Below are 25,917 nucleotides of genomic sequence, written 5' to 3'. Positions count from 1 at the left end.
ATGCGTCAGAATTTATTTAGGGTCAATGTAGCGCAGGAGTGGGGGCTCTAACCTTGCCTTTAAAAGGTCTGCTGGAGAGAGCTGGGATGAAATTCAGGTTGGGATGTGGAGGAAGGGCCTCTGTGTGCTATGGGGAAATCTGGGCTACTGCCACCCTACGCACTGGCATGGGAAAGCTGCACTCCTGCGAACATCTGCTGCAAGCAGAGACTTACAAAACAGAGCTGAGCCCAGAGGAAAGGCTGAAATCCCATCTGGCAGCGGGAGGTGATGTTCCTGCCGGGGAAGGAGGCGCAGGCGAGTGGCATCGTGCCAACCCCTGCCTCCCCGTCGGCTGCCTGGAGACAAAGCTTCCAGCATCCCCTGGCTCTCGTAAGTTGTTTGCTTACAAAAGAATTGGCAATTGGGGTTCTGTAGGGAAACCCAGAACCTCTGCCGTGCAAAGCGCAGGGGGTGGCTACTGCAGGTATGGGGTGTTCTGAGGGAAAACCATCCTCTCCTGCTGCTTCCTTTGCCTCCTCACATGAGCCCCATGGCAGGGAGCAGCGTGGCTATCTATAGCCTGAGGAGGGCTGCCAGCACAAGTGCCCTTAATCTGGGCATGGCTGGCTCAGTGGCACACCGGCTGTCACTGTGGTTAGTGCAGCCTGTTAGCTCTGGCTCCAGCTGCATCCTGTCATGCTGTCCCACTTGTCAGTCAGTCCGTGGTACCAAGACAACTGGGAAGCTTTACAGCGCTTTTTTCCTCCAAAACCTCGTTTCAGGTTTTTGTTTCCAAGCAGCTGTAAAAGCCAACCCACCGCAAAACTAGCAGAGGCATTCTTCAGGTCAAATATAAAGAAATAAAAAGCACAAGCCCAACTAAGTTGCAATTTTATTTGACATCAGGGATGTTTGCAGGGCTCCTTGGGCTGTGTCAAGGCTCCAAACTGCAGCAAAATGTTCCAGCATCCCCCTTCCCTGCCTCAGGCACCTGGCCCTGAGAGAGTCCAGACCCAGCAACAGCAAAATTCTTTAATTTACTGCTTCCTAAACCCTACTCAGAACATGAAGGAGGCCCCATGTGCCCCCTTACCCAGCCACATTGCTCCTGTTGCCTCTTCGCTGCCAGCCAGGACAGGGCTGTCACACCGTGAGCCACCACTGTGCCTACAGGCAGGAACTGCTTTAGGAGGAGGAGACGGGCACTGATCACACCCGACAGCCGCGCCAGTGCTGCAAATTGTTATTTAATTAAGGAGACGGGACATTCAGAGGAAGCTTAATTAAAGTTGCTCTCCAAACCCACTTATTATCTCATGAAGAGGCTGAGCTCAGCAGCAGTTCCTGATGCTGGGACAGCGTTAGAAAATCCCTCTTGGGCTGCCTGTACTGTGTTTTGTTCTTGTACACATCATCCTTCAGCTACATCCTGACCAAGGGAAAACATTTTTCAGTGAAAATCCCCCCCAGAATAGGTTTGTCCAGCTCCATTTGCAGAGGTGTGTTTGCTCATCTGCCTGGTGGCATCTGTCAGACACAAGCATTGCCCCTGCAGCTCCACACATCCAGCCAGGGCACTTGCACTTCTGTTGTTATTAATGACACCATATTCAGCCAATTGCATCCTCTCTTAGGTAGCATAAGGAAGGGCAGACAGATGTCGCCTTCATTTTGCTGGAAGGTGCTTTTTAACAAAATCTCCTGTGACTTGATGGCCCAAAACAAAATCCCTCTGTGTGTAATGTAGTGCAGAGTATATTTCAAAGCCTTGATGGATGCTTGATGCATCCTTCTGCCAAAATATAATTTTTCTAGACAACCTCCCAATTTTAATACACTCAGATACTCCTAAAGAAACTCATTATATCGTCTCTCCTGCAATTTTCCGTTCCTGGGCTGCACACAGAGCCTGTCAGAAAGGTTGCCATAGTATGACTCCCCCTCAGGGTAACTCAGGGTCAGCTCAGGGGAAAAGGCTGAGGAGGGTTTTCTTGGCATCCTTTAGATTCTCCCCTTCTGTTACAAATTCCTGGCAATATCCCTTCAGTGTGTACAGGCTTGAAACACTTCCCCATGCTCAGTGGGACAGTGAAAGTAAAGTCCATGCTGTCTGTAAATCACTCCAAACAACACCCTGAATTCACTCTGGGCTCATTCCTGAGGTCTGGATCATCAGCCCAGCTCCTCAGCTCTGTTTTTGGGATGGGACCAGGCAGCTCAGTCACAGAACCACTGCAGTGGCACCTCAGCCCGGTGTGACAGTGTCCAAGCCCTTGGTGGCCACTGAGCTGCACACGAGCGGCCACCAGCTGGGGCAGCTTCACAGCCACAGTGCTGGGAGGGAACTCAGCCCTCAGCAGCTCTGCACTGCAGGGATTGCATCCCGCTGGATTGCACTGGATTGGATGGAATTGAATTGGATTGCATTGCATTCACTGTATTGAACTGGATTGCATTGGATTGTACTGGATTCCATTGGATTCTATTCCATTGGATTCCACTGGATTGCACTGGATTGGATTCTAATCCATTGGATCCCACTGGATTGCACTGGATTGTATTCCATTGGATTCCACTGGATTCCGTTGGATTGGATTGGATTGGATTCTATTCCATTAGAGCCCACTGGATTCCGTCGCACTGCACTGCGCGACGCCCCGCCAGCAGAGCGAACGCGCGTGCGCGTCCCGATGGACTAAGCCCCGCCCCGTGCGCCGCAGCCCCGCCCCGTGCGCCGCAGCCCCGCCCCGTGCGCCGCAAGCCCCGCCCCGCCCACCGCAAGCCCCGCCCCTGCATTGAGCTCCTCCCGGCCCAGGCCCCGCCCCCGGGTGCCCATAAAGCGGCGCGGGCGGGGCCCGCCGCGCCCTGAGGGGGTCGAGCCAACATGGCGGCGGCGGCAGTGCGGGCCGGGCGCTCGGCGGGTGCGGGCGGCGGCGGCGGGCGCGGGGGAGCCGTGACGGCCTGAGCGGCCGCAGCCCGGCGCTTCTCCCGGCGACATGGAGGCGGCGGCGGGAGGCGAGGACGGCGAGGAGCCCCCGCGGGAGGCCCGAGTCCTGGGCTCCGAGCTGGTGGAGACATACACGGTGCGGAGCGGGGAGGCCGTGCGGGACGTGCGGGCAGCGGGGATGGGGGCAGCGAGCGGAGATGTGGGGCAGAGGCCCCGCCGCCTCAGCGGTGCCGGGGGAGCGGGTGAGGCCGGGCTCGGTGCCGGGCTGCCTCCCGCAGCAGTACCCGGCCGGAGCTGTGCCCACGCTGAGGACGGAGCGAGACATTTGGCACAAGTTTCCGAGGGGCTTCGGGGAGAGGAGCCGCGTGGGAGCGGTGCTCAGCTGGGAAAAGCGGCACCGAGCTTCGCGTAGCCGTGGTCCTTTGGGAGAGGCGGAGGCTCCGTGAGCAAATGTCATGTTCTTGCCCGTATATATATCTATGTATATGTGCGTATGTTTATGAAAAATTGCTGTCGAGTAAACATAGCTTTCAAAGCTGGACTAAACAAAGCAGGAAATCTTTCCTTCGCGTGGAAGTATAATAATAATAATAAATCTGATCTTATTTCGGAGGAAATTAGATGATTTAGAATAGACAGTTTTCTCTTACCCCACCAAAAAAAAAAAAAAACTGCCAGCAGTGTTTTCATTTGGGGAAGGAATGAAGCTTTTGATGTATAACTTGTTTTTTATCTGTTCTCATTCTTAGAGTTAATTGGTCTGTTTTTCAGGAAGAAGCTCATCCTAAAACAAACCTCAGCATAATTGCAGACAGAAAATGTCTCGAGCACACCACCCTTTAGTTATATAACTAAAAATGTTTTCTCCTTCTGCCTTATTTTAGTGTGATTTGAAAGACCTTTTTTCGGTAGAATGCACATGGATGACATCAGGCTTCTTCCTGCTGTGGGAGAAAAGGGAAAGCAGAGCAATGATGTAGAAAGACAGTATTTGGAAAGTTGTGTGATGGATAAAAGTAATACTTCGTGCTTATGGTTCTGTAAAGGTATCCAGGGAAAACAGAGCAACAGGAGAGTGATTTCTGAGTTGTTAATAGGACAGAGCTTTACACAGCTGTGGTGCATGAAGAGCCTAACTCCTTCCCAGGTGATGACCCTTGAAACATGATTGTGTGGGAATGACTTTCAGGTGGTGAGTTGTCATATTTACAGGCGAAAACATAGGGAGCATTCAGTGAAGGAGTTGGTTAGAAGCTTGAAACAAATTTTTGAGAGGTGCCTGAGCTCATTCTCTTAGTTGCATGATGTGTATTCACAGAAACAGTACCACAGCTGTTGAGGTGTTACTGGGGCATGTGTTAGGATGTGGTTCATCCCTCAGCATAGAGGCATGGTGAGACCTGTGGCTTGGGGACTGGAAACTTCCATTTCAGGTGTGAACCAAGACTCAGCAGTGTTAATGCTGGTGTTGAGAATTTCCATCAGTATTATGCAATACCAGTGAATGGGAAAATCAAGTGCATTCAGTTGACAAAATGTGTTATCTGCCCCCTTATCCCACTGGAAGTTATGGTGCAGGAGGTGAAACAGGTGCTCTTTTGCTGCTTCAGACTGCAAACAAGTGCTGTGGTAGGGCCATGCTTTGGTAATACCATTAATGTTCTAGAATGAGCTGTAGTTCAGGTGTGTAACTCTGCAGGTAGTGTTCATCTGATCAGCTGATAGTTGAGGATAGCATTTTAAGCTGCTGCAGCTAAGCCCAAGAAAGCTTACTTTTTCAAGGCCAGATTTCTTTCTTTAATGGTTATGGACATACCATGCTATTTTAATGTCATTTTTCTTGGGAGCTTCAAAATTACAGTGTATGAAAGACAAGATTTACCAGTATTTGGTCCTACTTTGATCCTCTTGCTGCATTTTTGAAGGCATGTTGGCACTAAGCTTGCCTGTGTGTAAACCTCCTGAAGCTGTTAGCAGGACTCCAAGCCTGCAGTCAGCTTTTATGAGACAGGCCCAAGCCATTAGAAGTGTGGGAATAGATCTTTACATGAAAGCAGAAGTTTTACAAAATTCATCACAGAATGATAAGTTTTTGAAAAAAATAGCATGTGTTTAGTGTTCAGAATTAGTTGACCGGTGCTTAAGGACATGACAAAGACCTGCACCAGGGCAGAGATTGTTAAATGGTGTAAAAGTCAAGTTTGGTAAAGGTAGGAAAGGAAATACAGCTGTAGCAACCTGGATCTTCATCCATTACCATGTGGTCAGGTGGCAGTGATCCTATTTACATCCTTGTTTTTGAAAGAGTTGTTTTTCTTGTGGCATATGAGCTTCTCGTACTCTGTATTTCAGAGCTCAGTCTCAATAGAAGGGGACTGTAATGACATCCATTTGGCAGCTGTGATATTAGATCCTGTAGAATATGTCAGGGAGGCCCACAGTTCTGTGTAATGTTGAAGGTACTTTCAAAAACGTGATTCTTGTTGGAGTTTTTAGCATTAAAGGCAAGGAAAAAATCCTGTACTGGTTGATGTGTCTTCTGTTGGGTTAGTAAGGCATGAGTACTTCTACGGGGTGTTTTTCCTGGGTGTGCTGGTCCAGCTCATGCTGACTGAAGACTGGTTTTGAGTAGAAGGCCTCAAGGCCGTCAGTGCTTTGTTTGTTTCCTGCTATGCATTTGTTTAGCCTAAAATTGCCTTCCTGCTTTTCCTGTCTTTTGCAGCTGTTTTTAACATAAATACTAACTTTGATATTTAAGGAAAATAGTGTTGCTTCCTTGAATGTGTGTAAACTGTCTGACTACTTGATGAGGCAGGGTGGAGGAGATGTGGCTGCATCACTGCTCTGGAATTTGGGACCTGCTGGCTGCAGTCACACCTGTGTTCCAGGCTTCCTGTGGAGAGCTCTGTCATTTAAGTGTTGGGTTGTTTGGTTTTTTTACAGTACTGAAGCATGTGCAGTTGAATGAGGCACACTGTAGAAATGCAGGTTTTCCATGTAAAGCAAGGTAGGCAGGTTTGTGTACTGTGTACAGGAAGCGAATAAAAAGCAGTCTGGAATCACTGTTGTTCATTTAATAGCTGGCTTAAAAATGCTTAGTAGGTCTTTCACTCCTCAGTATTTAAGAAGATGAAGGGATGCTGCTTGGTGATGTGGGCTCTTAACTGCAAAGAACTTGTAGTTGCTTGCTAGAAAATAAAGAAAATATACACAGCACTGTAAATATGCCAAACACTTTACAAAGTAGAACATAACCAAAAGAACTGATTTATAGAAAGATGGACAAAACTTTTTATACAGAAGAGTTTGGTAGAGAGAGGTGGAGGAGGAAATCCTGTGAATGTAAAGGCTTTTGTGTTTTAGCTCAGTAGAAGTGTGGTTTGTGGTGTAAGGATGGGTGGGGATTTCATATGGTGTATTTATGTCTGGAAGAAAGAGCAGTGTGAGAATGTCATCATTTATCCATGTATTCACTTAGTGCTTGGTGTGACAGGCAGCCCTTGGAGAACCTTAACTTAAGCTGTCAGCCTTGTCATATTAGTGCACTCAAAATTTGTTGATGATGAACTTAAGCTCCTAAAACTGAGATGTCTAAGGGGATTTTTTTGCTTTAAAACGATTTGTTTCTATATTAAGACAAGTCTTAATAAGCACATCAGCATATTGCATTTATATATTTATTCTTCAGTATAATGGCAGCTTGTGGGTTGATATGAAATCAGTTGCTGTCTCTGCATACTGATGCTGTTTGTGGGGTGAATATGTACTGCCTGCTCTGGCTGCCTTCTAGATGGGGATGCTGTGGCTTTTTAAAGATTTAACTTGAGGAATTATATTAGTGCCTGTGAACACTCACTTTAACAGGTACTTTCCCAACCAGACTGTCCATTTCACTGAGTGCTGAGTTTCTAGAAGTGGTTAGTGCTTGCCATTTCAGCAAAAGGATACAAAACCTTTGCTACAAATTTACTCTGTTTTATACAGAGAGAAGGGTGTTCCTTCCTCACCTGATTTGCTGGCAGGTGGGGGCTGTGAAGTTACTGAGTTTCCAGTGTCTAATCTGAGGTTTCATGCCTTGTGTACTCAAATGTGCATTGCCTTTAGATGTTCTTGCTCTGCCACAGTTGAGCATAATCAGCTTTTCAAAAGAACTTTCTTATGTCTTATAGATGTAGTACTTCTTTACTTCTAAGTTTAGTTTCTTTGAGTGTCTCCTTGCTTTCCTCAAGGTTAGGAGGTGCTTTTGAATGCTGGTGTTATTCCTGTTCTGGTTTGTCACCGGGACAGTGATTAATCCTGATCTGCTGTTTCCCAACACAACATGACAGGAAAGCAGGCACAGGCCTTAATTGAGTCCATAATTCTGTGTGGGCATTCTTCTGTGTTTCCAGTGCTCATCCCATCACTGATGTGTCACTCACTGTGTGCACTAGTCAGACATCTTGGTTTGGTTCTCTTTAGGACTTGGGTTTTGTTCAGTGAGCCAGTGTCAGATGCTTACAAAAATAAAACTGGCATGAGCTATAGTTCATCTTCTAAAATGCAGGTGGCATTCTATTTAATGTTTGACATTGTGCTGCTCTGTACTTGCAGTAAGTGAAAACTGTTCTTTTATGTAACAGATCGAAACTGTTGATGCTTTTTGTTTTCTCAAGTGGGTTTAGCAACTAGATGTGTATCATCCTCATAGCAGCTATGAGTCAGCTCTGGGTGATCTGTGGTAGTAAGCAAGTTCTCAACTGTATTAAATGATTTCAAGATTTGATTAAGTTGGTGTTTTCCCCAAGGAGTATAGTTGGATTGGATAGTATAGTTTATTTAATTTGTTGTATTCAAGTAGCTGTGGAACTGGTTTTGCAGAGCCTTGTTTGTTTTCTACTTGTGTTTTATCTTGTCCCTTTAAAATTTCTTTGGAATGGCTTGTTTCTGGTATATCTAAAAGAAGACTGGGTTTCCTGCAAAGCCAGTACTGTTCAATCCAGAAAGTCACCTAGAATGAAAATTTTTGTTTGGTACGTGCATGGCTAAAAAGACTTAGTTTTGTATTAGGAAATGTTGGGTTGCTTTAGATAATTGTAGTGATTCTTTGGGCACAGTTACTTTTCAGGAAGATACCTTGTGTGCTTTACCCTAAAAGGAGTAACATAGTATCCAGCCAACCAAGAATTTGTTTAGGTTTCTCAAGAGTTAAGCTCCAGATTTCTGCTTAACTGAAGTGACAGCAGGATGCTTGCCAAGTTCCTCTGCCCATTGTGGAACTTGGTAGATGGAAGAAGGGATGCTGCTGTCTCAAGCTTGTGGGTAACTATGAATACCAGCTTCAGTTAGCAGAAACTTTCAGAAAAATAAGTAGCTTAGAGCCCTTGGATGTTAACCTTTGGGTTGCAAAAATGAAAGCCATCACTTTGCACTGAGGCATCTGCATCTTCTTGTGTGTGGAGCAGCCTCATGAGTGAGCTCAGGCATCCCACATCAGCAGAGTCACCTCAGAGCTGGGGCTGGCATTTTGTTAGCTCTGATTCTTGCCGAATGTAGAACCACCTTACAGTGCCCATTGACCAGCAGGTCTCACAGTCAGCTTCTCCTTAAGGCAAATGTTGTACAGTGTCCTTACTTGAATTTCTTCCTTTCAGGTATACATTATTCAGGTTAGTGTTGGCAATCATCAATGGACAGTCAAACATCGTTACAGTGATTTCCATGATCTGCATGAAAAGGTAGGAATGTTAAAACTGTGGCCTTGGTCTCGTACAAAACATTGTACAGTTCTTGTAGTTCTGTTTTACAGAATGTTTTACATAATTTCTTTCTTCAATAAAGAGAGATTTTAATAAAGTGCGGGTGCCAGATACCATCTGAACTGCAGACTAAGTCCTTTTTGTGAGAACATTATTGCTTGCCCCTGTTACATTCCCCTCTTGAACTGGGAGAGGTTGATCTGGACAACTTTAGCCTTGGGTGGAAACTGTGTCAGAGAGGAGAGGTCAGGCTAGGGTCATTGAGCTTTTTGCTAATATGATCAGCTGATTTGGTGACCAAAGTCTCATCAGGGGTGGATGATAAAGTAGCATGGGTGGCCTTAAAGTAGCATGGGATAGTTACCAACCAGTGCTGATAAAAAAGAAATGAAAATGAGGAAAAGTCTACTTTATTCGAGAGTGTTCTGCTTTCTCAGAAATGCACCGGTTATTTTGTTGTTTTATCACATTTGCTACATTCTGCCCTCGTACTGTGAGTGATTCTTTGAGCAGACACTGTTATTAAACTTCACATCACTCCATGCCAAAATGTTCTTTCTGAAAATACCTAATACTTTGAAGGCAGTAGCTAAATTTACTGAAGTAATTTTTTTTTTTTTTGATCTTCCCAGGATCAGGCAACATGCACTTAATGTGTTCCATTGCATCTTTTGTGCAAGTTCAGATGGTGTGTCAGGTATTAACTCTGGTCTTTGTCTTTCAGCTTGTTTCAGAAAAGAAAATAGATAAAAATCTGTTACCACCAAAGAAGATCATTGGAAAAAATTCCAAAAGCCTGGTGGAAAAAAGACAAAAGGAACTGGAGATCTACCTGCAAACTCTGCTGCTCAAGTTCCCTGTTACTGCACCAAAAGTTTTGTCACACTTCCTACACTTTCATTTATATGTAAGCTATGTTTTTTGTGTCTGAATAGAGGCTTGAGTGTCTTTCCTTAGTTCTTTGACATAGAGAGAATTCTGTGGAATCTTCATGAATTCGCTGAAATGGTTCTTTTTCAACATTTTGCACAGTATAACAAAGCATATTTTTAAGGTTTTTGACACCACTTTTTATTGCAGTAGACACTGTGCTGGGAAGTAGTGTGGGCAGGGACTCTAAGAGAAAATAAATGCTGGCAGGAGAGTTGGAAGCTGTGAATAAATGTGAAGCTGAATTGGTTAGGCTGAAGTCAATAGTGCTGGCTCTCAAATGGCCATTGCATAATGGATCCACACCCCCCTACTTAGTGGCTAATGGTTGGAGCTGTGGTTCACACTGAAACGGTTTCCGGTAGCCCAAATGAAGAAAAACGATGCTTCTCTGTGGAAGCACAATGATGGAGTGGCCTTTGGAGAAATAGCTCCAGCAGACAGAATGTTACGGTAAAGGATACTTGAAGCAAGAAGCAATTACTTGATTTCATGTTCTGATTGCAGTTTGTTCATCTCTTGTGTATAATTAGGCTTTTTTTGCAATATGGCATCATGTTGTAAGGGGGAGAATGAGTTTCATAAAGAGGAAAATGCACTGGAGAACTGAATGGAAAGAAGCAGCAGTGACTGCTTTGGGGTGGGATGTTTTGAGAAGGCCCTTCATGGTTTCATAGAAAGGCTTCAGAAATTAGTCACAAGTGATCCATTAGGTGTTAATTAAGTTTGAGCAACAAAGGAAAAACCTGGTTTAGTTATGTTACATGAACATAATTATCTTGGTGAGACTTCAGAGTTTGACTTAGATAAAAACGGTAGGAGGTTTTATTCCACAATGTTGCTATTGCCCTGCAGATTTGAGAGACAAGCACAGGTTTGCCACTATCAAGCCTTCTAAAATGGATTAGAGGTTTTAAATTTGTTAAAAATATGTGACAATGTAGGGGGAATTCTGTTCAGATGGAGCAAAACTCCTGATCACCAGTAAGTTGCATAATTTTTCTGTGCCTGCTCTGTCTTGTAAATGATGTCTGTTTCATTAAAGTTTCAGTGTTGTAACTTCCACATGGTTTTTATGCAGGCAGAAGTTCTTCCTAGCCCCTGACTTATTTTTCAGAAAGACTTTTTTTTCCCCTCTTGTTGTAATGTAATCTTTTTTTGCTTTTCCAAAGAGCTAGCAGTATTTGGATATGACTGCTTCCCTGTTTCTATACTGCTCTTGGATATTAAGAGCAAAGATGTTGCTTAATCTGCATTTCTTTGCTTTAGGGGGGGGTCTGACTTACTTGTAAAGTCAATTGTTTTTTGCTTGGAACTTTAGAATACTTTTAAATATTTACCAAAAAACTGTTAATTATTCAGGAGAAAAGCTAAATATTTACCACAGCAATTCTACTGGAAAAAATTACCTTTCTGCAGAACTTTGATCTTTTAAAATACCTTCATTACAAGACAGCCCGTGTACATACTGGAGCCACTATAATCCCTGATATTGCCTCATTAATTTATATAGGAAGGCTACAATTTTTTTGTCTGTTGTTTTTTGTAATATTTCCAGTAAGAATTATTTACTTTTATTTCCCAGGTTAATGGAACTAAATGGAGTAGAAATACCAGCCGTAGATACATTAAACTCACTTTGAAGCCTTTAGTTGTTCTCGGGTACAGCCTAGCAAAGAGAAACAGTTGCATGTGACAGCAGTGTAGAACTGTATTCTAACTTCCACATTGAGAAGGATTTCTGCAGTGATGTGGGGATGCTTATTTTGTTGCACGGTCTTTGTCATCTTAGAAGATTTGGTTTGCTAACTTACAGATAGAAGGTTTTGCAGGAAAAGCATTGAGTACTCGCGAACTGCTGTTCAGAGACACCTGCAAACAATGGACTTCTGTGGGTGTGATGCATTTAAGTAGTTACAGCTAAGACAGAAGTCTCTTGTAGATCTGACAGGGGGATAGAGTTCCTTTTTTTTTGCCTGCTAGTCACTGAGCAGCCTAAGTCATAATCTTGTTCCAATTATAAATGTAGGAAAAAAATTTGGCTCTGTGTCCCAGATGACAAAAGAGATACAGAGTAGAGTTTTCAATCAAGTCTGTGCTTGCCAGATGAGTGTAATTGGCTTATTCAAATGAGAATCTGAATTGTTTAATTTTGTTTGGAATACAGCTTTGAGCTTGTTGTTCTCAGAGCTATGGTGTGGAGGCTTTGTTCGTCCTCAGTGAGTGGGGTTTCAGTTACACTAAGAATGTGCTGCTTTAAAATCCTTGCCTCATCAAATAAGCTGAGCTGTCTGCTGCAGATGTCCTGTGGATGTATTCCCTTGTTATGAATCATGAGGTATTTGTCAGCAAAGTAAATTCATGAAATATTCATGTGGTGATGATCCATAATATCTGTTTATACTTTGCAGCTACCTTAAAATGAGATGTTTGTCTAGGGGAAGCTTACAAATAGTTTTGTTCTTTTTGTGGTCCTTTGAAAGGGAGCTGTTGGAAATGCTCAGAACTATTTCTGGACTTGCACAGAACATTTGCTTTTTGTGGAGAGAGGTGTGCCCAGGTGGGACATACTTGTATTGATCTTTGTGCACCTGCAGATTTAGAAAGTACAAATCCCTGCAAATCCCTGAGAGTTTTCAGCCTTTCATCCCGGAGCTGTCAGTGCCAGGAATGGAGGTTGAGTGCCTGAGTGAGTCCAGGAGGGGGAAGAGGGGTGATGAGAAAAGGGGGGGTTTGCATTACTTTGCAGCAAGCATAGTAGTGTTGAAGTCCAGAAGACTACTTACTTTTTATACCTCTTTTTTTCTGTAGACCTGTTAATCTAAAGCTTTCTCTGTTTTAGTGATATTCTAAGGAAATATTGAGTGCTTGAGGCATTACAACAGTCTTAATGGTAAAATTTGAAGAACACTACACTTGTAATATTTTCTTTAAAACAGAGCTGTCTTTCAAGTTGGGCTGATGATGGCTAGTAATACTGGGTCTAGTTGCTGCTGCCCTTTTCTAATGTGTGCAGGATGGGATTATTTGAATGTAGTTCACTGTCTTTCATCTTGGAAATGAAAATCATATGAAATAAAATAATTTCAAATAATTTTTATGAATCATTATCAAGTTACAAAAAAATCTGTAAAACAGTCACCCCTGATTTCAATTAAAAAAAAAAATCAAAGTCCTCTACCGCAGCAAAAAAAGGATACTTCACTAAAGGTATAAATTAAAAAATTGGAACCCTTAAATATGTAAATAACACTTGATTTAAATGGTTTATTTTTTGCAGGAGATCAATGGGATTACTGCTGCATTGGCTGAAGAGCTCTTTCACAAAGGTAAGGAACTTGCAGTATTTATCCAGGAATGTTTTCCTCTCTGTTCATGCATTCACATACCTTTGATATTTGACCTCCAGACAATGAGAGGTCTGATCTTCCACATCAGACTCCAATACTTTTTCTCCCCCTTCTTTCTTTTTGTCTTTTCCTTGCTGCTTGTGCTTTAATTCAAGCTGCATTTTTTGAGGAGCTGTAACAGTCTTGCAGCCACTTTTGGAAACAACAGATTGGTGAATTTATGTTCTGAGAAGGGTCTACTAGTTTGTGTCCTTAAGGGATAGGATGTGGCAGTGGTGATCAGGAGCTTTTGCTAAGCTCTCTGTCTCAGTGTGTTTTAGTGTAACCCATAAGGAAACTTGGTCAGTATCAGCGAGTCCTGACAGTCTGTGTATTAAATGCAAGAGATCACTTTACATATCTAAATATTATTCTTCCAGAACTCAGGAAACAGGAGACCTTCTGGCCAGTTAATTTGAGGGTGTGCTTTTCTGAGGCCAGCAGATGAAAATGAAATGCTCTTACTGTAACTACAATAGCTCCAGCTTCTCCATTAACAGCAGGAGGCATGTGAAAGGATTAATCCCTGCTATTTTTGTTTTGAAGGGCATGCAAGATGCTGCTTTATAATTCCAGTTGGCTGAGGCATGGGAGGCATGATAGGTGAAGCATGTTTCAGCATGGCCTTTCAGATTGTTCTGGCAGAAAGTTACTTTTAGGTGAAGCCACTTCAGAGTCTGTTCAGCAGATTTTGGAATTTCTTAAGGAAGCTTGTGAAGAAATCTTTGCTGGCTTTGTAGTGCCTGCAGTCTCACTGATACAAGAATTGTGGATGTATCACTGACTGCTCTGTAATAGTGTAACCTTCCAGTAATGTATGTGCAGCTGGACTCTTGGACTTGCTCCCAATGAAGCTGAAGGCAATTTTACTCCTCAGAGAGCATTTCTGAGAACTCTGCTTATCACGAAAGCTGATGCTTTCTCGTCCATGAAGTCAAATTGGTGTCCCTAAAAGGAAGAAAGGAAAGATACTCATTCTGTGTGTGTGTGTGTGTTCCAGCTGCTCTAGCCCACGCTGAGCTTGTGCAGCCTATAGAGAGGCTTTTGTATGCTGTTTCCTACTGTTCCAAGAATTAAATTGGATTGTAAAATTATAATTAGATAAGACATTTTCTGTTACGGGTGTTTGCTTTGGTATTAGTGTGCAGAAAATCCCCATACTCTCCAATAAACACATTTACTACAATTCTGCATTTTGGCAGCATAGCAAAAGATCTGAGGTCTGTATTTTAGATGGCAGGTGCTGTGGGTTCTGAATAGAAAAAATCCTAACTGCTAGAAGTGTAGAGATATTTCAGAAAAAGTTTCATAACTCTTACATTATGTAAATTAACTTTGATTCCAGTCCTGTTAAGACTGAGGGAAATTTGCCATTAGTTGCATTAGGAACTTCAGGCCTGTATGATGAGTACCTACTTGAATACCTCAATTATTCTGGTGTTAAAAAAAAAAAATTATTTTGCTACCTCAATTTTCAGCTTCGATATAAATAACAAACATATATCATTATATTTTCCATGTGCCATTTATTCCTGTGTAACCCTTGCAGCATTGTGTTTGATCCCAAGCTCCTCTGTTTTTCAGGAGAGCAGCTCTTAATGGCTGGAGAAGTCTTCACCATCAGGCCCCTGCAGTTGTATGCTGTCACTCAGCAGCTGCTGCAGGGCAAACCTACCTGTGCTAATGGAGATGCCAAAACAGATCTAGGGCATATTCTGGATTTCACTTGCAGACTCAAGTATCTAAAGGTGAGGTCGATGTTGAATGGGTGTTTATGCTGCCAACCTTCAATCCATGTTGTTCTCTAGTCAAGATGTTTGCTGTGTGATGTGACATTTTCAGCAGTGCCCTCTGTATAGCTGCAGCCACAGAATCTTGCTGGGTACCAGTAGGGATGAGTAAAGAAATAAATACTGACCTCTTCAACCTTGCTTTCTTTGCAGGTACTGTGGGTAGGCCGGTGTGTATGTATACATGTGCATATGTGCATCTATATAAATCTTGCCCCCTTTCCCTCTGTCTGACTGCGTCTGAAAGTTAAAAATAAAACCCTAAAAAGTGCCTCAGTTTCCTAGATGGCCCTGAATTTCTAGCTAAAATGCCGTTTCAGGTTAAATGTAAAATGGCCTCAGAACAGATAATTTTTGTCAGGAGCCAATTTGACTTTTGTTTTTCTACCAAAAAAGTGAATTAGACTTTCCCTGAGTAATTTTTTTAACACTGCTTGCTATGACTCAAAAACTTATTTTAGCCCCTTTGTTGCATGAGGAGCTGCCTTTTAAATGTGTCTGTGTTCAAAGCTGAAATCAAATGGGGGATCAGGGGAAGCAAAACCACAGCTGTGCTGGTGTTCCTGTGGCTCTTCAGTTGCCTTTGTCATCCTCTGTCTGTATAGAATCTTCTGAAGGGAGGATTTTCTGGCTGGAGAAGAGCTTATTGTTTAGAAAAATTGCCATCTGCAGAATTTCTAGGCCTTTGGAATGCTTGTGAGTGGGCACATTCAGAGCTTGTAGGATACACAAAACCAAAGAAAAACCTTAGAGTTTTCTCCCAAAATTAAATTCACAGCAAACATAAGTGAAACCACCTGGTTTTTATGCTACTGACATGCTCTGAGGCCAGAATCCTATGACGATATGGAAATACCAGATACATTTTAATTGATATGTATCAATGTAATGTTTATTTTCTTCAAGCCCATCTTGTCAATGACTTGAACTTCATCCATTGTAGAGGAATTAAAGACAGTGCTGACTTGGCGGGTTCACTCATTTCAAGGAAGTTGTTTTCAGTGATTGTAACTCTGCCTTTTCAGCTGAGAATGAAGCCTTGGTCAGCCTTGCTTATTGTGTTGCTTTTTGCGTGCCACATGTGCTACAGAATGCAAGCACAAGGTGGCACTTCAAGTTCAACGCACTTAGCTGGAGCAACTAGTATTTGTTTACCCGAAGAGTTAATCTGCAAGGGTCATGAATCATTCCATATTTGAAAAATTGCTTGGAGCTTTGGCTGTCTTTCCACACTACTGTCCTAGGGCTGTTGCCTGTGTAAGACTGGAATGGGAACAAGTTGGGTTGTGTGCACTAACTCAGTTCTTTAATGTCTTAAATGCCAGGTCACTGGAACAGGGGGACCTTTTGGAACCAGTAACATTCAGGAGCATCTCTTGCCTTTTGATCTGTCCATTTTCAAATCGCTTCATCAAATAGAGGTAGGACTGAGATACTGCTCATAAATTCATAGGTGCTCTGCAAATGCCAGGCCTGCTGCATATGTCTCAGAAATGGTGATTCTCTGCTTTGATTTGCTGCTAGAATTGGGGAATGCAGAGTTTAGAAGGATTGTTTTATTTGTGAAACAATTTTTTTTCACAAGTTTTGGGAATAAGGACACAAGGTTTAAATTTTTAAGTTTCCAAAGAAAGCAATTTCCAATATTTACACAAAACCTATGCCTGAGTGCTTTTCCACTGCCTTGAAGAACTAACAAATGGTTATAGTTGGATCCCTTATTACAAAGTGCTTTTTATTTGGAGGAAAAAAACGTACATCAAGTGTTTGTGAAAACATCCTGACATTAAATTTGTTTGTGAAAGTGCACTTTTGGGTGTAGTGCTGCTTACTTGATAATTTGCAGATTTTTTTTCACTGTTCTGCTTTCAGTGTGAATACCAGAGTTTCTAGGAGTTTTCAATGAGTATTTTTTGAAATACTTTCTTGGCCACTTCAGGTCTTTCCAGAGAGAGGATATTCAATTTTGTCACACAGTCTGTACTCTGTCCACTTTTGGTGGATGCTGCACCTTTTCCAGTACATGAATGCTATCTTCTCATTGATGTGAGACAGTCGCTGGTTAAGAACTGAAGTGACTGTCTGCAGAGAAGAACGTGGACAGATGCTGTAGCACATTTTCGGTAATGTTGCTTCAAATTGAGCTACAGAAAAAGAGACTTTGTAATCTTAAACTTAGTGTGTGTAATTAGCTGATTAGTGGGTTAAATTCTTAGATTAGTATCCTCACTTTCTAAGCATTTCTTTTTTCTTATGATAAAAAGGACATCTGATACCCAAATGAGTGTGTTTGCAGGTTGAGTCATAGTTTGAGATACCTCTCCTTTTGGTAACAGTAAAAATGCTGTGGCCTGTTAAATCAACTGGGTAGTTTCACCTTGAATACATGGGACAGGTGGAAAGTCAATGGAGAAGCTTTGTTCAAATATATGTTTGAATTTCACTTTTCTGTAGTTATGCCTCTAATTTCTTGCTTTAGCTTTGCCAAGTGTCAGTATTTCTGACCTGATAATTTCTCAAGATTTTATGGGAGTGCTATAACTACTTTGCAAATTGATGCGGAATCTGCTGTTGAAGCTTTTAGGTGCCTCTTTCATGTCTCATTTGTCTGTCCTAACATTTCTGACTTTGTAATGTGATTTTTTAAAAAACAGATCAGTCATTGTGGGGGAAAGCTTATCAAAGGGCTGACTTCATCAAAACATGCTCTGGCCACGCTGAGTGTTCGATTTTCAGCAACATCAATGAAGGTAAGAGCAAGTTCCTGCTTCTGGTGAGTGTTCAAAGCATGTGCAAAACCAACATGCACAATAGGGAAATATCCACTTGGAGTCCATGTAGCTTTCTGTACTGCCTCTTGCAGGTTCTGTTTTTAAAGCCATGGAACTGTAGGGCTTTACTAACCATACAGAATCTTAAGGTTAAGTGAAGAAAGTGTTCAGATGTGTCCCTTCCCAGGGACACTTCTGATGCTTGCTTGCACGAGATAGTTGGGATGGTTTCCAAAACTGTTAGCTTTCCCTGAAGATGGAAGCCCAGTATTTAGATCTAGAAACAAATCACTCAACTTATTCTGGGTCTTGGTACTACTGTCTTTATCCAGTGCTTCTCTTAAACAGGAGATCCTGGTGCCTGAGGCCTCTGAGTTTGATCAGTGGGAGCCAGAGGATGCACTGGACAACTCAAGTTGTCCAGTGACAGCAATTATCCCAACCTGGAGAACTTTAACAACTCTGGATATGAGTCACAATAGCATCTCTGAAATTGATGATTCAGTGGTAAGCAATATTTTTCATTTGTGGAAAAAGGCATGATTTATATGTGGCACATAATACACAGCAGGGATTTGCATCTGCTCTGTCGCTTGTTCTGAAGAATTTTCAGTTGTACTTTGTTGGTTAGCTACCCAAGCTAATGCTGAGGAGATTTGTTCTGTAAGAACTTTATTTCCTTTGCTAGAGGAGAATAGTTTTGTCGTTTTGTGTTCTGTAGGCAACATTTCCATGAATACTGACTTTTTGAAACACACTTTTACTCTCGGCCTTAGGCTACTTAGCAGATTTTTTTTTTTAAATAAAATCCACCTCATAGACTCAACTTTGGAGTTGTTATCAAGGCTGAAGCTTCTTGCATATTTAAAAACCTATGACTTGCTGGCAGCTTTCTTGACATCGAAACATTGTGAAGAGCATGAAAACAAAATTTGGAGTATTTTGCCAGTACTTTCAAATTTTGTGTGGTAAATTGGTTATTACGAAAAAAATGAACATTCAACACAAGAACTTGATAAAATATGAGTATAGCTTTTTACTTGAGCTACTCTTGTGAAGCAGGAAATAGCTACATGTGTAGCTCAACCAGACATCATAGAATTGGAGCATAATTATATTGTTTGTGATTTTTTGTGATGTAGATTTAAGATGCTTCAGGTCTGTGTCCAGGTCTTAACTATAAGGCAAATCAATGCTGAGATTACAACCAAAATAAAACAGATGAAAAACACTGATGTCAGAATTTGGCATCCAGGTTTGAGACCTCCACAAGTAAAAGGCTTTCTGAGTTAAAGTGCATTTTCTACAGGTTTGTGTGACCTTGTAGTTCTTGGCTGGTGTAATCAGAACATGGAAACCAATCACTCAGCTTTTTCTGAGTCTTGGTACTACTGTCTTTATCCAGGTTTGTGTGTAACATAAATCTCCTGGCTTATCTGTTTGATAAGACCAAAGCACCACTAGTGAGTTTGATCTATAGTTAGTGGGAATAAACTAGGATAAATTATTTGTCTTCAGTAAGAAACCAGGTTTCAGATTAAAACTTAACAGTGCTCCTCAGAGTAACCTGGATTTCTTAAGAGCAGGAGTCAGCTCTTTTTTGCTCCAAATCACACAGAATGTTTTCTTAATGCCAAAAGCTGGGAAGAGAGACTGCACTGGAGAACACCTTTCCATTGCTTTTGTTGGTCAGCAGATACTGAAGGAAGTGTGGCCTGACTTAAAATTAAAGTGCATTTAACATGTGTATTTTTTTTCCTCTTCTAGAAATTAATTCCAAAGATTGAGTTCCTGGATTTGAGTCACAATGGGGTGTCTCTGGTAGAAAATTTACAGGTATGTGATGCATTTTAAGGTGATTTTTTTTTACCCAACTGCCTGAGACCTTAAAGCACAGATTTTCATGCTTCAGAATTTTGTTGCTCATTTTCTTCATGGAGAATGGTTTAAGCCCAAATAGCTTCTTCTTTGTAACATCAAGTACTCTTTTAATGGTGCATTTCTTAACTGCTCCTGGATATTTTAATTTCTTTGCCAACGTTGACATAAACCATTTAGTTCTTAACTAAATTCATTCACTGCCAGCTGTATGTGTGGGTTGGTAAAAATGCAGTGGAGGAAATTGTTTCTACCAGCTTTAACCTTTGTAATGAACAGTTTCATGTCACGTCTTTCATGCTACATAGCATCCAGCGTGAAAACACTGTTGCACAATAAAATGAGCCAGCCATAAGATAGCATCTTTGGTATTTAGTTTTAATTAGTGTATGACATGAATTTTCTGTCCTGTTGTAGCATCTGTACAACCTTGTTCACCTGGACTTATCCTACAACAAACTTACATCACTAGAAGGTGTTCACACAAAACTGGGAAACATCAAAACTCTGAATTTAGCAGGAAATCAGCTGGAAAGGCTGTGTGGTCTTAACAAACTGTACTCATTAGTTAACTTGGATCTGAGCAACAACAAAATAGAACAGGTAAGTGTTGACTTTTGGTGTCAAATTGTGTGTTAGATCAGAAGCCATTTCTTTTAGTGGATCAAACTGCAAATAAATAAAAGTGGCTGTAGTGATTTTTCTTGGTTATTGTATGTTTGTAATCCATGCAAGAAGCACTTGGTCTGTGTGCTCATTTTCATTTTGCCAGTTGGTATTCATGCTTTTATCCAAATACTTTCAGATTGAAGAAGTAAAAAATATTGGTAGCCTTCCATGCTTAGAAAAGGTGGTGTTGTCCAGCAATCCATTGAGCATCATCCCTGATTACCGGACCAAAGTACTTGCTCAGTTTGGAGACAGGGCCTCAGAGGTGAGCCCCAGTGCTGCTCTTCTAATCCTCTTTTTAGCCTGGTGAGGAAAGTGGTGCAAATGTTCTAAAAACCTGATGGGTTTTTAGTGTGCATTGGAAAAGGTGTTTAGAGAATGAAGCTTTATTAATGTTACTCAACTGTGCTCGTGGATCTAAATGATATTTTACCCTGCACTCATTGGGTAACAGTGTGTTAATATTGAAACACTTGTGCTAGAAGGTTGTTAAATTTACCAAACATTCCTGAGTTTGCATTAAATTGATGTTAGCTGAAGGTCTAATGTGGTAATTGTTTTTGTGTAATGGTTACAAAGATGCATATGGTTTGCATTGAGCTACAGTAATTTTTGATTATTCCATTAATAAAAATTGCAGAATGCCTTGTTTTCAATGCTTTTAGATGTTTTAATTTTTTTTTAGGTTTGTTTGGATAACATTGTTACCACAGAAAAGGAACTAGACACAGTGGAAGTGCTAAAAGCTATTCAAAAAGCAAAGGAGGTGAAATACAAACTGAGCAACTCTGATAAAAAGGTGAGTCTGGTGCTGTGAGAGAAGTAGAATGTGCTGCATACATAAGCTTACAAAATTACTTCTACAAGTTAGATGTAAGCAGAATGCACTAAATTTTCCATAGCATTAAAACTTTTATGCTTTTTTTTTGTTTTAATGTGGTGTGAACTTTTAATGTTGCCTCTTTTTGCTATGTAGTTTTCAATGCAGTTTTGGTAGTTATCTGACCTTCCTTTTTTGGGCTGGCTTGGGAGAGAGGAAGTGGGAGGAAAAGATAAAATGGCTTAATGGTGTACACAATGAATTTGCAGTCGACCTTAACAGCCATATTTTGTATCTTATACAAGTATTGTAGAGCTGGGATTTTACTGCTTGCGTTGCAGAGTACTGAAATGACTTCCCCAAACTTTCTTCCTGTGGGTATTCAGCAGTGGGAGAGAATCAGAAATCTGAATTCTCCTTGCCTTCTCTCATACCTGGCTGTGTGCTGTGTAGTTGGTTAGGCTCTGTTTGGAAGTAAACTTAGGGACAGAGCAGGTTCTGTCCCTACAGTGTAGAAATCCTGTTTTCATTCTTTTGACTTGTGAAACTGCCGATTCTGTCAATACAGTGATTAGTCAGTGATCAGAACGACTTCTTTAATCTTCTAATTCTTCTTAGTGGAGTTCCACTTAATGTGAAAATTGAAACTTAGAGGAGGTGATGACCACCCCCCCCCAAAAAAAAAAAAAAAAGCTGGCACTAACTTTCCTTTTATTCAAATTGAGAAAGCTTGTATAGTTTTAGTTCAGGATCTCATGTGTCCTGTGTATTTAGGTTTTTTCTTTAATTGCTGCGTACTTTCTTTATTAGATCAGTGAGGACTCCAGGCTCACTGCTGCCAGCTCCAAATCAAACTGTTCTTCTCTTACTGTTCGTCCTTCCTCTCCCTCTCTGCCTCGTCCTGTCAGCTCCAGCCAAGGTAATCATGTATGTATCGTGCTGCTGGGCTGAGCCTCTTGGTTCTGCTTTTCTAAGCTGCATTGATATACATGAATATTATGTGCATGGATATAGGGCTTTAAAGACAAGCACAAAGACCTGGTAGAATTGGCTTTGAAAGTGAAAGTTGTATGGAATGTGACTCAGCAAAACTGACCTGTAGTTCCCAGTAGTGTTAAATACCTGGAGTGAGAGTTTGGGTACAGGGTGTTTTACTGCATCGTCCTGCAGAGGACTAGATACCATTTCCAGGTTTAGAGTCATGCCTTAATGGAAAACTGAGACATAGAGAGACATGTTTCAAAATTGCTTCTCTACCCATCCTCGGTCTGCAGAATGTGAGCTCGAGCAGTGTATGTTCCATTAGTGCTTTTTGTGAGAGCTGCATTTCTGTCACACCAGGGGGAAGATGGAGAAAGGAGATGAGTGAAAGACACTCGTGGGATTAATGTTCTGGCTGAGGCTGTGATTTCAGCACATCTGTTGTGCTCCTCAGTACCTGCTGACTGCACCTCAAATTTTTTTACTGTATGTTTCAAATGGGTGTGCCTGTTGCATTAGGAACTTGGAAGAATGCCTTAACTTTCCTCTGTAGCGCATAGGACTGACTTACGTGAATATTCACTTGTGACTAAGAAAAAGAGATAAAAATATTTTCTGGTTTTGCCTTTTGTCTGATTGAAAAGTGCAGTACAATATGCATGATGAGAGAAGACTTTGTACCCATTTAAAAGAGCAGGGATTATGTTATCAGTTACTTGGGGTGGCACAGCTTCCTCTTACCATTGATCAGTGGATTGGTGGATAAGGCAGAGAAACATCCCTGAGGAGCCTGATCTTTGAAAAAAGTCCATTGCTGTGACTTCTGCAGAATAAGCAGAGGTTTCATAGTTCACTCTAGAAAAATGAAACTCTTCAGACAGCATTTGATTAAGGGACAGACACCTTGATACAGATTTAGTTGCTATTTATGTACTTTGCCTTTGAAGCCCTTCTAGATAATTTTTAATCTACAGAAAAAATGCCAGTTTTTCCAAAATCAAGTCAGTGCTTCCTTTAAAGTATTAAGCACTTGACAAACTGTCTCAGTCCTGTAACTATGTAACAACCTGCAGTTTTATACAGGACTTGCTGTAAAAATGCATGTCAGCAACCCCTGGGACTGTTTAAATTATTTATCAATAGGTTTTTTTCTACTACAGAAAATGTTTAGGGGCAAACAAGTCTTGGGAGAAAAAAAAATATAGATCTTTCTGAAGGACTTAGGAGTTCTATAGAGTGGTACGAGTTTCCAGGTTTATTTAGCATAGTCCTTTTCCATAAGATTCCTTCAGTAGAATTTTTTGGGAAGGCTTTTGTGAAATAATGGGAAAATGAGGACTGTGCAGGCTATTTCTCAGCTTCAACAATAAAAATTGGTTATATGCTACATATCTAACTATTAAGTGTCATTTTCAAAATACCAGAGAAATCATCTTTAAAAAAATGGAAATATGCTAGGCAATTAGTTTCACTGTTAGATCTTAAGTCATGAATAATGGAATTAATTTCCTGATATGCTATTTCTATGGATTGTTTTCTCTGCATTTTCTAGACACCATCTGTTTCCGTAACATATTATTCATCCTAAATGTCATTGGGAAATGGCTTATGGAAAAAGATTAAATATTTATATAGGAAACAGAAAATCAGAAATAATGCTGTCATGTTTCTGTTTTCCTGTCAATTTGAGTTTCCTTCTTGCTAACGCAGTATTTTGTTCAAGTAATAAATACCTCTTGTGCTTCCTCTGACCATGAGATGTCTTGGTACAATCTGCTGAACTTTGCCATCAGTCCCAAAAGATATATGCAGGAATTTTTATGCTCAATCTAGAAACACATCCACACTGTAATTTTGTTGATTATTTGCATATTTAAGTACTTGAGCTGACTGGCTCATTGGCAGTACTGAAAATTGAGTTGCTCTGTTGTGTCAGTTTGATGGTGTGAATATCGAACTGGCAAAAAGTCAGACGTCCCTGAGAATGTTGGCTTGTATTCACTCATGATAAGTTTTTACTGATGATTCAGCTTTGAACCCTTGAAAAAGATTCCAAGTAAGGTGAGACAATATCTTCAGTGGCATTTGAGAGACCAGAGCTTCTCAGTCTGGTTGAAGGTTGTACACAGATATTAGAGAGATTGTTCACTTGAAGCTTGCAGAAATTTGGGAGTGTGCTAGAAAGTTCATGAAGAATGCTCTGCTAGTCTAGCAGCTGACCAGTTCTGTTAAAACTGAATTGTGAGAAGATTTCTTACACCAGATGTTGAGATTCAAATTGATTGTTAGTTTGAGAAAGAAGCTGTAGCACTCTTCAATGCAACTTTCAGTTACTACTTTGATTAAGCTAAAATTCTGCTTGCTTTTTTGTCCTGGCTATTGTGTGGAGATATTCTTTACCTTTAATGATTTATGATTAGATCTTGATTGTACAATTTTAATTCCACTTAATTGGCAGATGCTATTAGACATTTATTTTTGTTTTACTTCAGAGATTTAAAGAGCTGTTTATATTTGTTCTAGAAATAATTTGTGAAGAACCAGTCCTAGCCGGCAGTTTTTTGCAATCCAGTGGTTCGACTCCTACAGACCATACAGTTCCCCAGAGATGCTTTGAAATACCAGACTCCAGATGTAAAATTCAGGTAATTGCCACACTTCTGTTTATATTATGGTATTTTAAAAAACTTTTGCAAACTTATTTCTGATGTTAAACCTAGGTTATCTTAGTAATCCAGAGCAAAGGGGTTTTTTTTGATTCTCAAAGCTGTTTTAATGGAAAAGGAGACAGCCCCAAATTTGATTCAAGGGGTTTTGGTCTTGCTTATAAATTAAATGCAGAATCCAGGTTTACCAGGGTTGCAGAGAACTGTTGCCACTATGCCTTTGAGATTTTACTCAGTACTAGTACAACATCATTTAATAGCCATTTAGATGCTGAATGTAAGACTTTTGTCTTACCATATTACAGTATCAGTGTTTGAAAGGCGATTCTCTTACTGGTAGAGTGGAAGAACCTTCTCCCTGTCAATAGGCAATGGCCTTAATTTGTCTTCTTCAATCTCCTCCTGTCTGATAACTTCTGGTTTGTGATTTTATTTGTGGTGTTGGAAGCACTCTTCATGTGCCTGGCTTCAAGGAATAAGACAGCAAGACTTGGGGATGTCTCTTTGTTTGATACCAGTGTAGTTGGTCTTTGTCAAGTTCCTTTACCTCTTTGCTTCATGTTACACTAATTCAGTAAAAGTTTGTAGAATGCTGAAATGTCTATGGGTCACAGGTTGGATTTGTTCTCAGGTCAGCAGCAGAGTTCATTCTTCTTCTGCCTTAATTGAATGCCCAACCTAAAGCAAGCAGTGTTTGTGGGTCCTCAAAGGATGGCTGTTCAGCTGCCCATGAGTACAGCAGGACTTGGCCAGCTTTATAAACCATGAGCCAGCATTAACTTTGCTTCTCATGTGTGCTGAACTCTTAAGTAGTTTACAGTTTCCTGATGTTGCTTTCTTCTCAGGCACCTGCCTCTTTATTGGATTCATGCAAAGAGTATGATGGTGGTCATCATGTGTGGTAAGCTACCTAAATAAATTCTGGTTTAAATCCTTGTTAGCTTTTGGGAAATAAGTGGGTACTGTTTTCTTAAACCCAGCCTTTAAGGCAAAACAGTCTCTTTCATTGTATTCTGCCTCTGGTTTTTTGAACCAAAATACGGTGTGTAGTGTTTTTAATCTTTGAACCCTGGAATGCAGTTGGTGGTTTCCAAACCAGCAATAGCTGTATTATCTAGTCCTTTAGTTCATAAGGGTGTGCTTACTGGGGATGGGAAAGGAAAGAGGAGTTAACCATTTTAGTTTTTACTTTGTATAGAATTCCACACTACGAGCATTTAAAATCAATGGCTGTGCAATACAAAGATGTTCTACAAAATTACACTGATCTAATTGTATTAATCAAAGTTCTGAGAAGCAGCACCATGAATTGTAGGTAGCCATGGCTGGTTTAAACTTAGGTTTGTACTTACTGTG

The 25,917-nt window shown here is 41.1% G+C and overlaps 1 protein-coding gene across 2 annotated transcripts in view; it reads left to right on the top strand.

The window, feature by feature from the left end:
* The first annotated feature begins 2,858 nt into the window (after positions 1 to 2,858).
* Positions 2,859 to 25,917, top strand: part of NISCH (nischarin) — a 29,447-nt gene continuing 6,388 nt past the window's right edge. Inside the window, exons 1-15 of one of the 2 annotated variants that reach the window (XR_014226720.1) lie at positions 2,859 to 3,065; positions 8,563 to 8,646; positions 9,392 to 9,574; positions 12,878 to 12,926; positions 14,571 to 14,734; positions 16,102 to 16,197; positions 17,431 to 17,526; positions 17,896 to 18,054; positions 19,315 to 19,383; positions 19,843 to 20,028; positions 20,231 to 20,359; positions 20,780 to 20,893; positions 21,725 to 21,841; positions 24,419 to 24,540; positions 25,407 to 25,421. Coding sequence is in view for 1 of the 2 variants with exons in the window: in XM_082288464.1 (XP_082144590.1) it covers positions 2,979 to 3,065; positions 8,563 to 8,646; positions 9,392 to 9,574; positions 12,878 to 12,926; positions 14,571 to 14,734; positions 16,102 to 16,197; positions 17,431 to 17,526; positions 17,896 to 18,054; positions 19,315 to 19,383; positions 19,843 to 20,028; positions 20,231 to 20,359; positions 20,780 to 20,893; positions 21,725 to 21,833; positions 24,419 to 24,540; positions 25,407 to 25,462 (1,703 nt within the window). In the remaining variant the exon portion in view is untranslated. Of the gene's footprint in view, positions 3,066 to 8,562; positions 8,647 to 9,391; positions 9,575 to 12,877; positions 12,927 to 14,570; positions 14,735 to 16,101; positions 16,198 to 17,430; positions 17,527 to 17,895; positions 18,055 to 19,314; positions 19,384 to 19,842; positions 20,029 to 20,230; positions 20,360 to 20,779; positions 20,894 to 21,724; positions 21,842 to 24,418; positions 24,541 to 25,406; positions 25,463 to 25,917 lie in introns of those variants that run through there. The other variant, XM_082288464.1, reaches the window with a different exon arrangement.

The sequence above is a fragment of the Coloeus monedula genome, assembly GCF_965178545.1.
Source record: "Coloeus monedula genome assembly, chromosome: 11".
NCBI classification, from domain to species: domain Eukaryota; kingdom Metazoa; phylum Chordata; class Aves; order Passeriformes; family Corvidae; genus Coloeus; species Coloeus monedula.
Note: the sequence above shows the minus strand (reverse complement) of the source record. Positions and strands in the feature narration are given on the sequence as shown.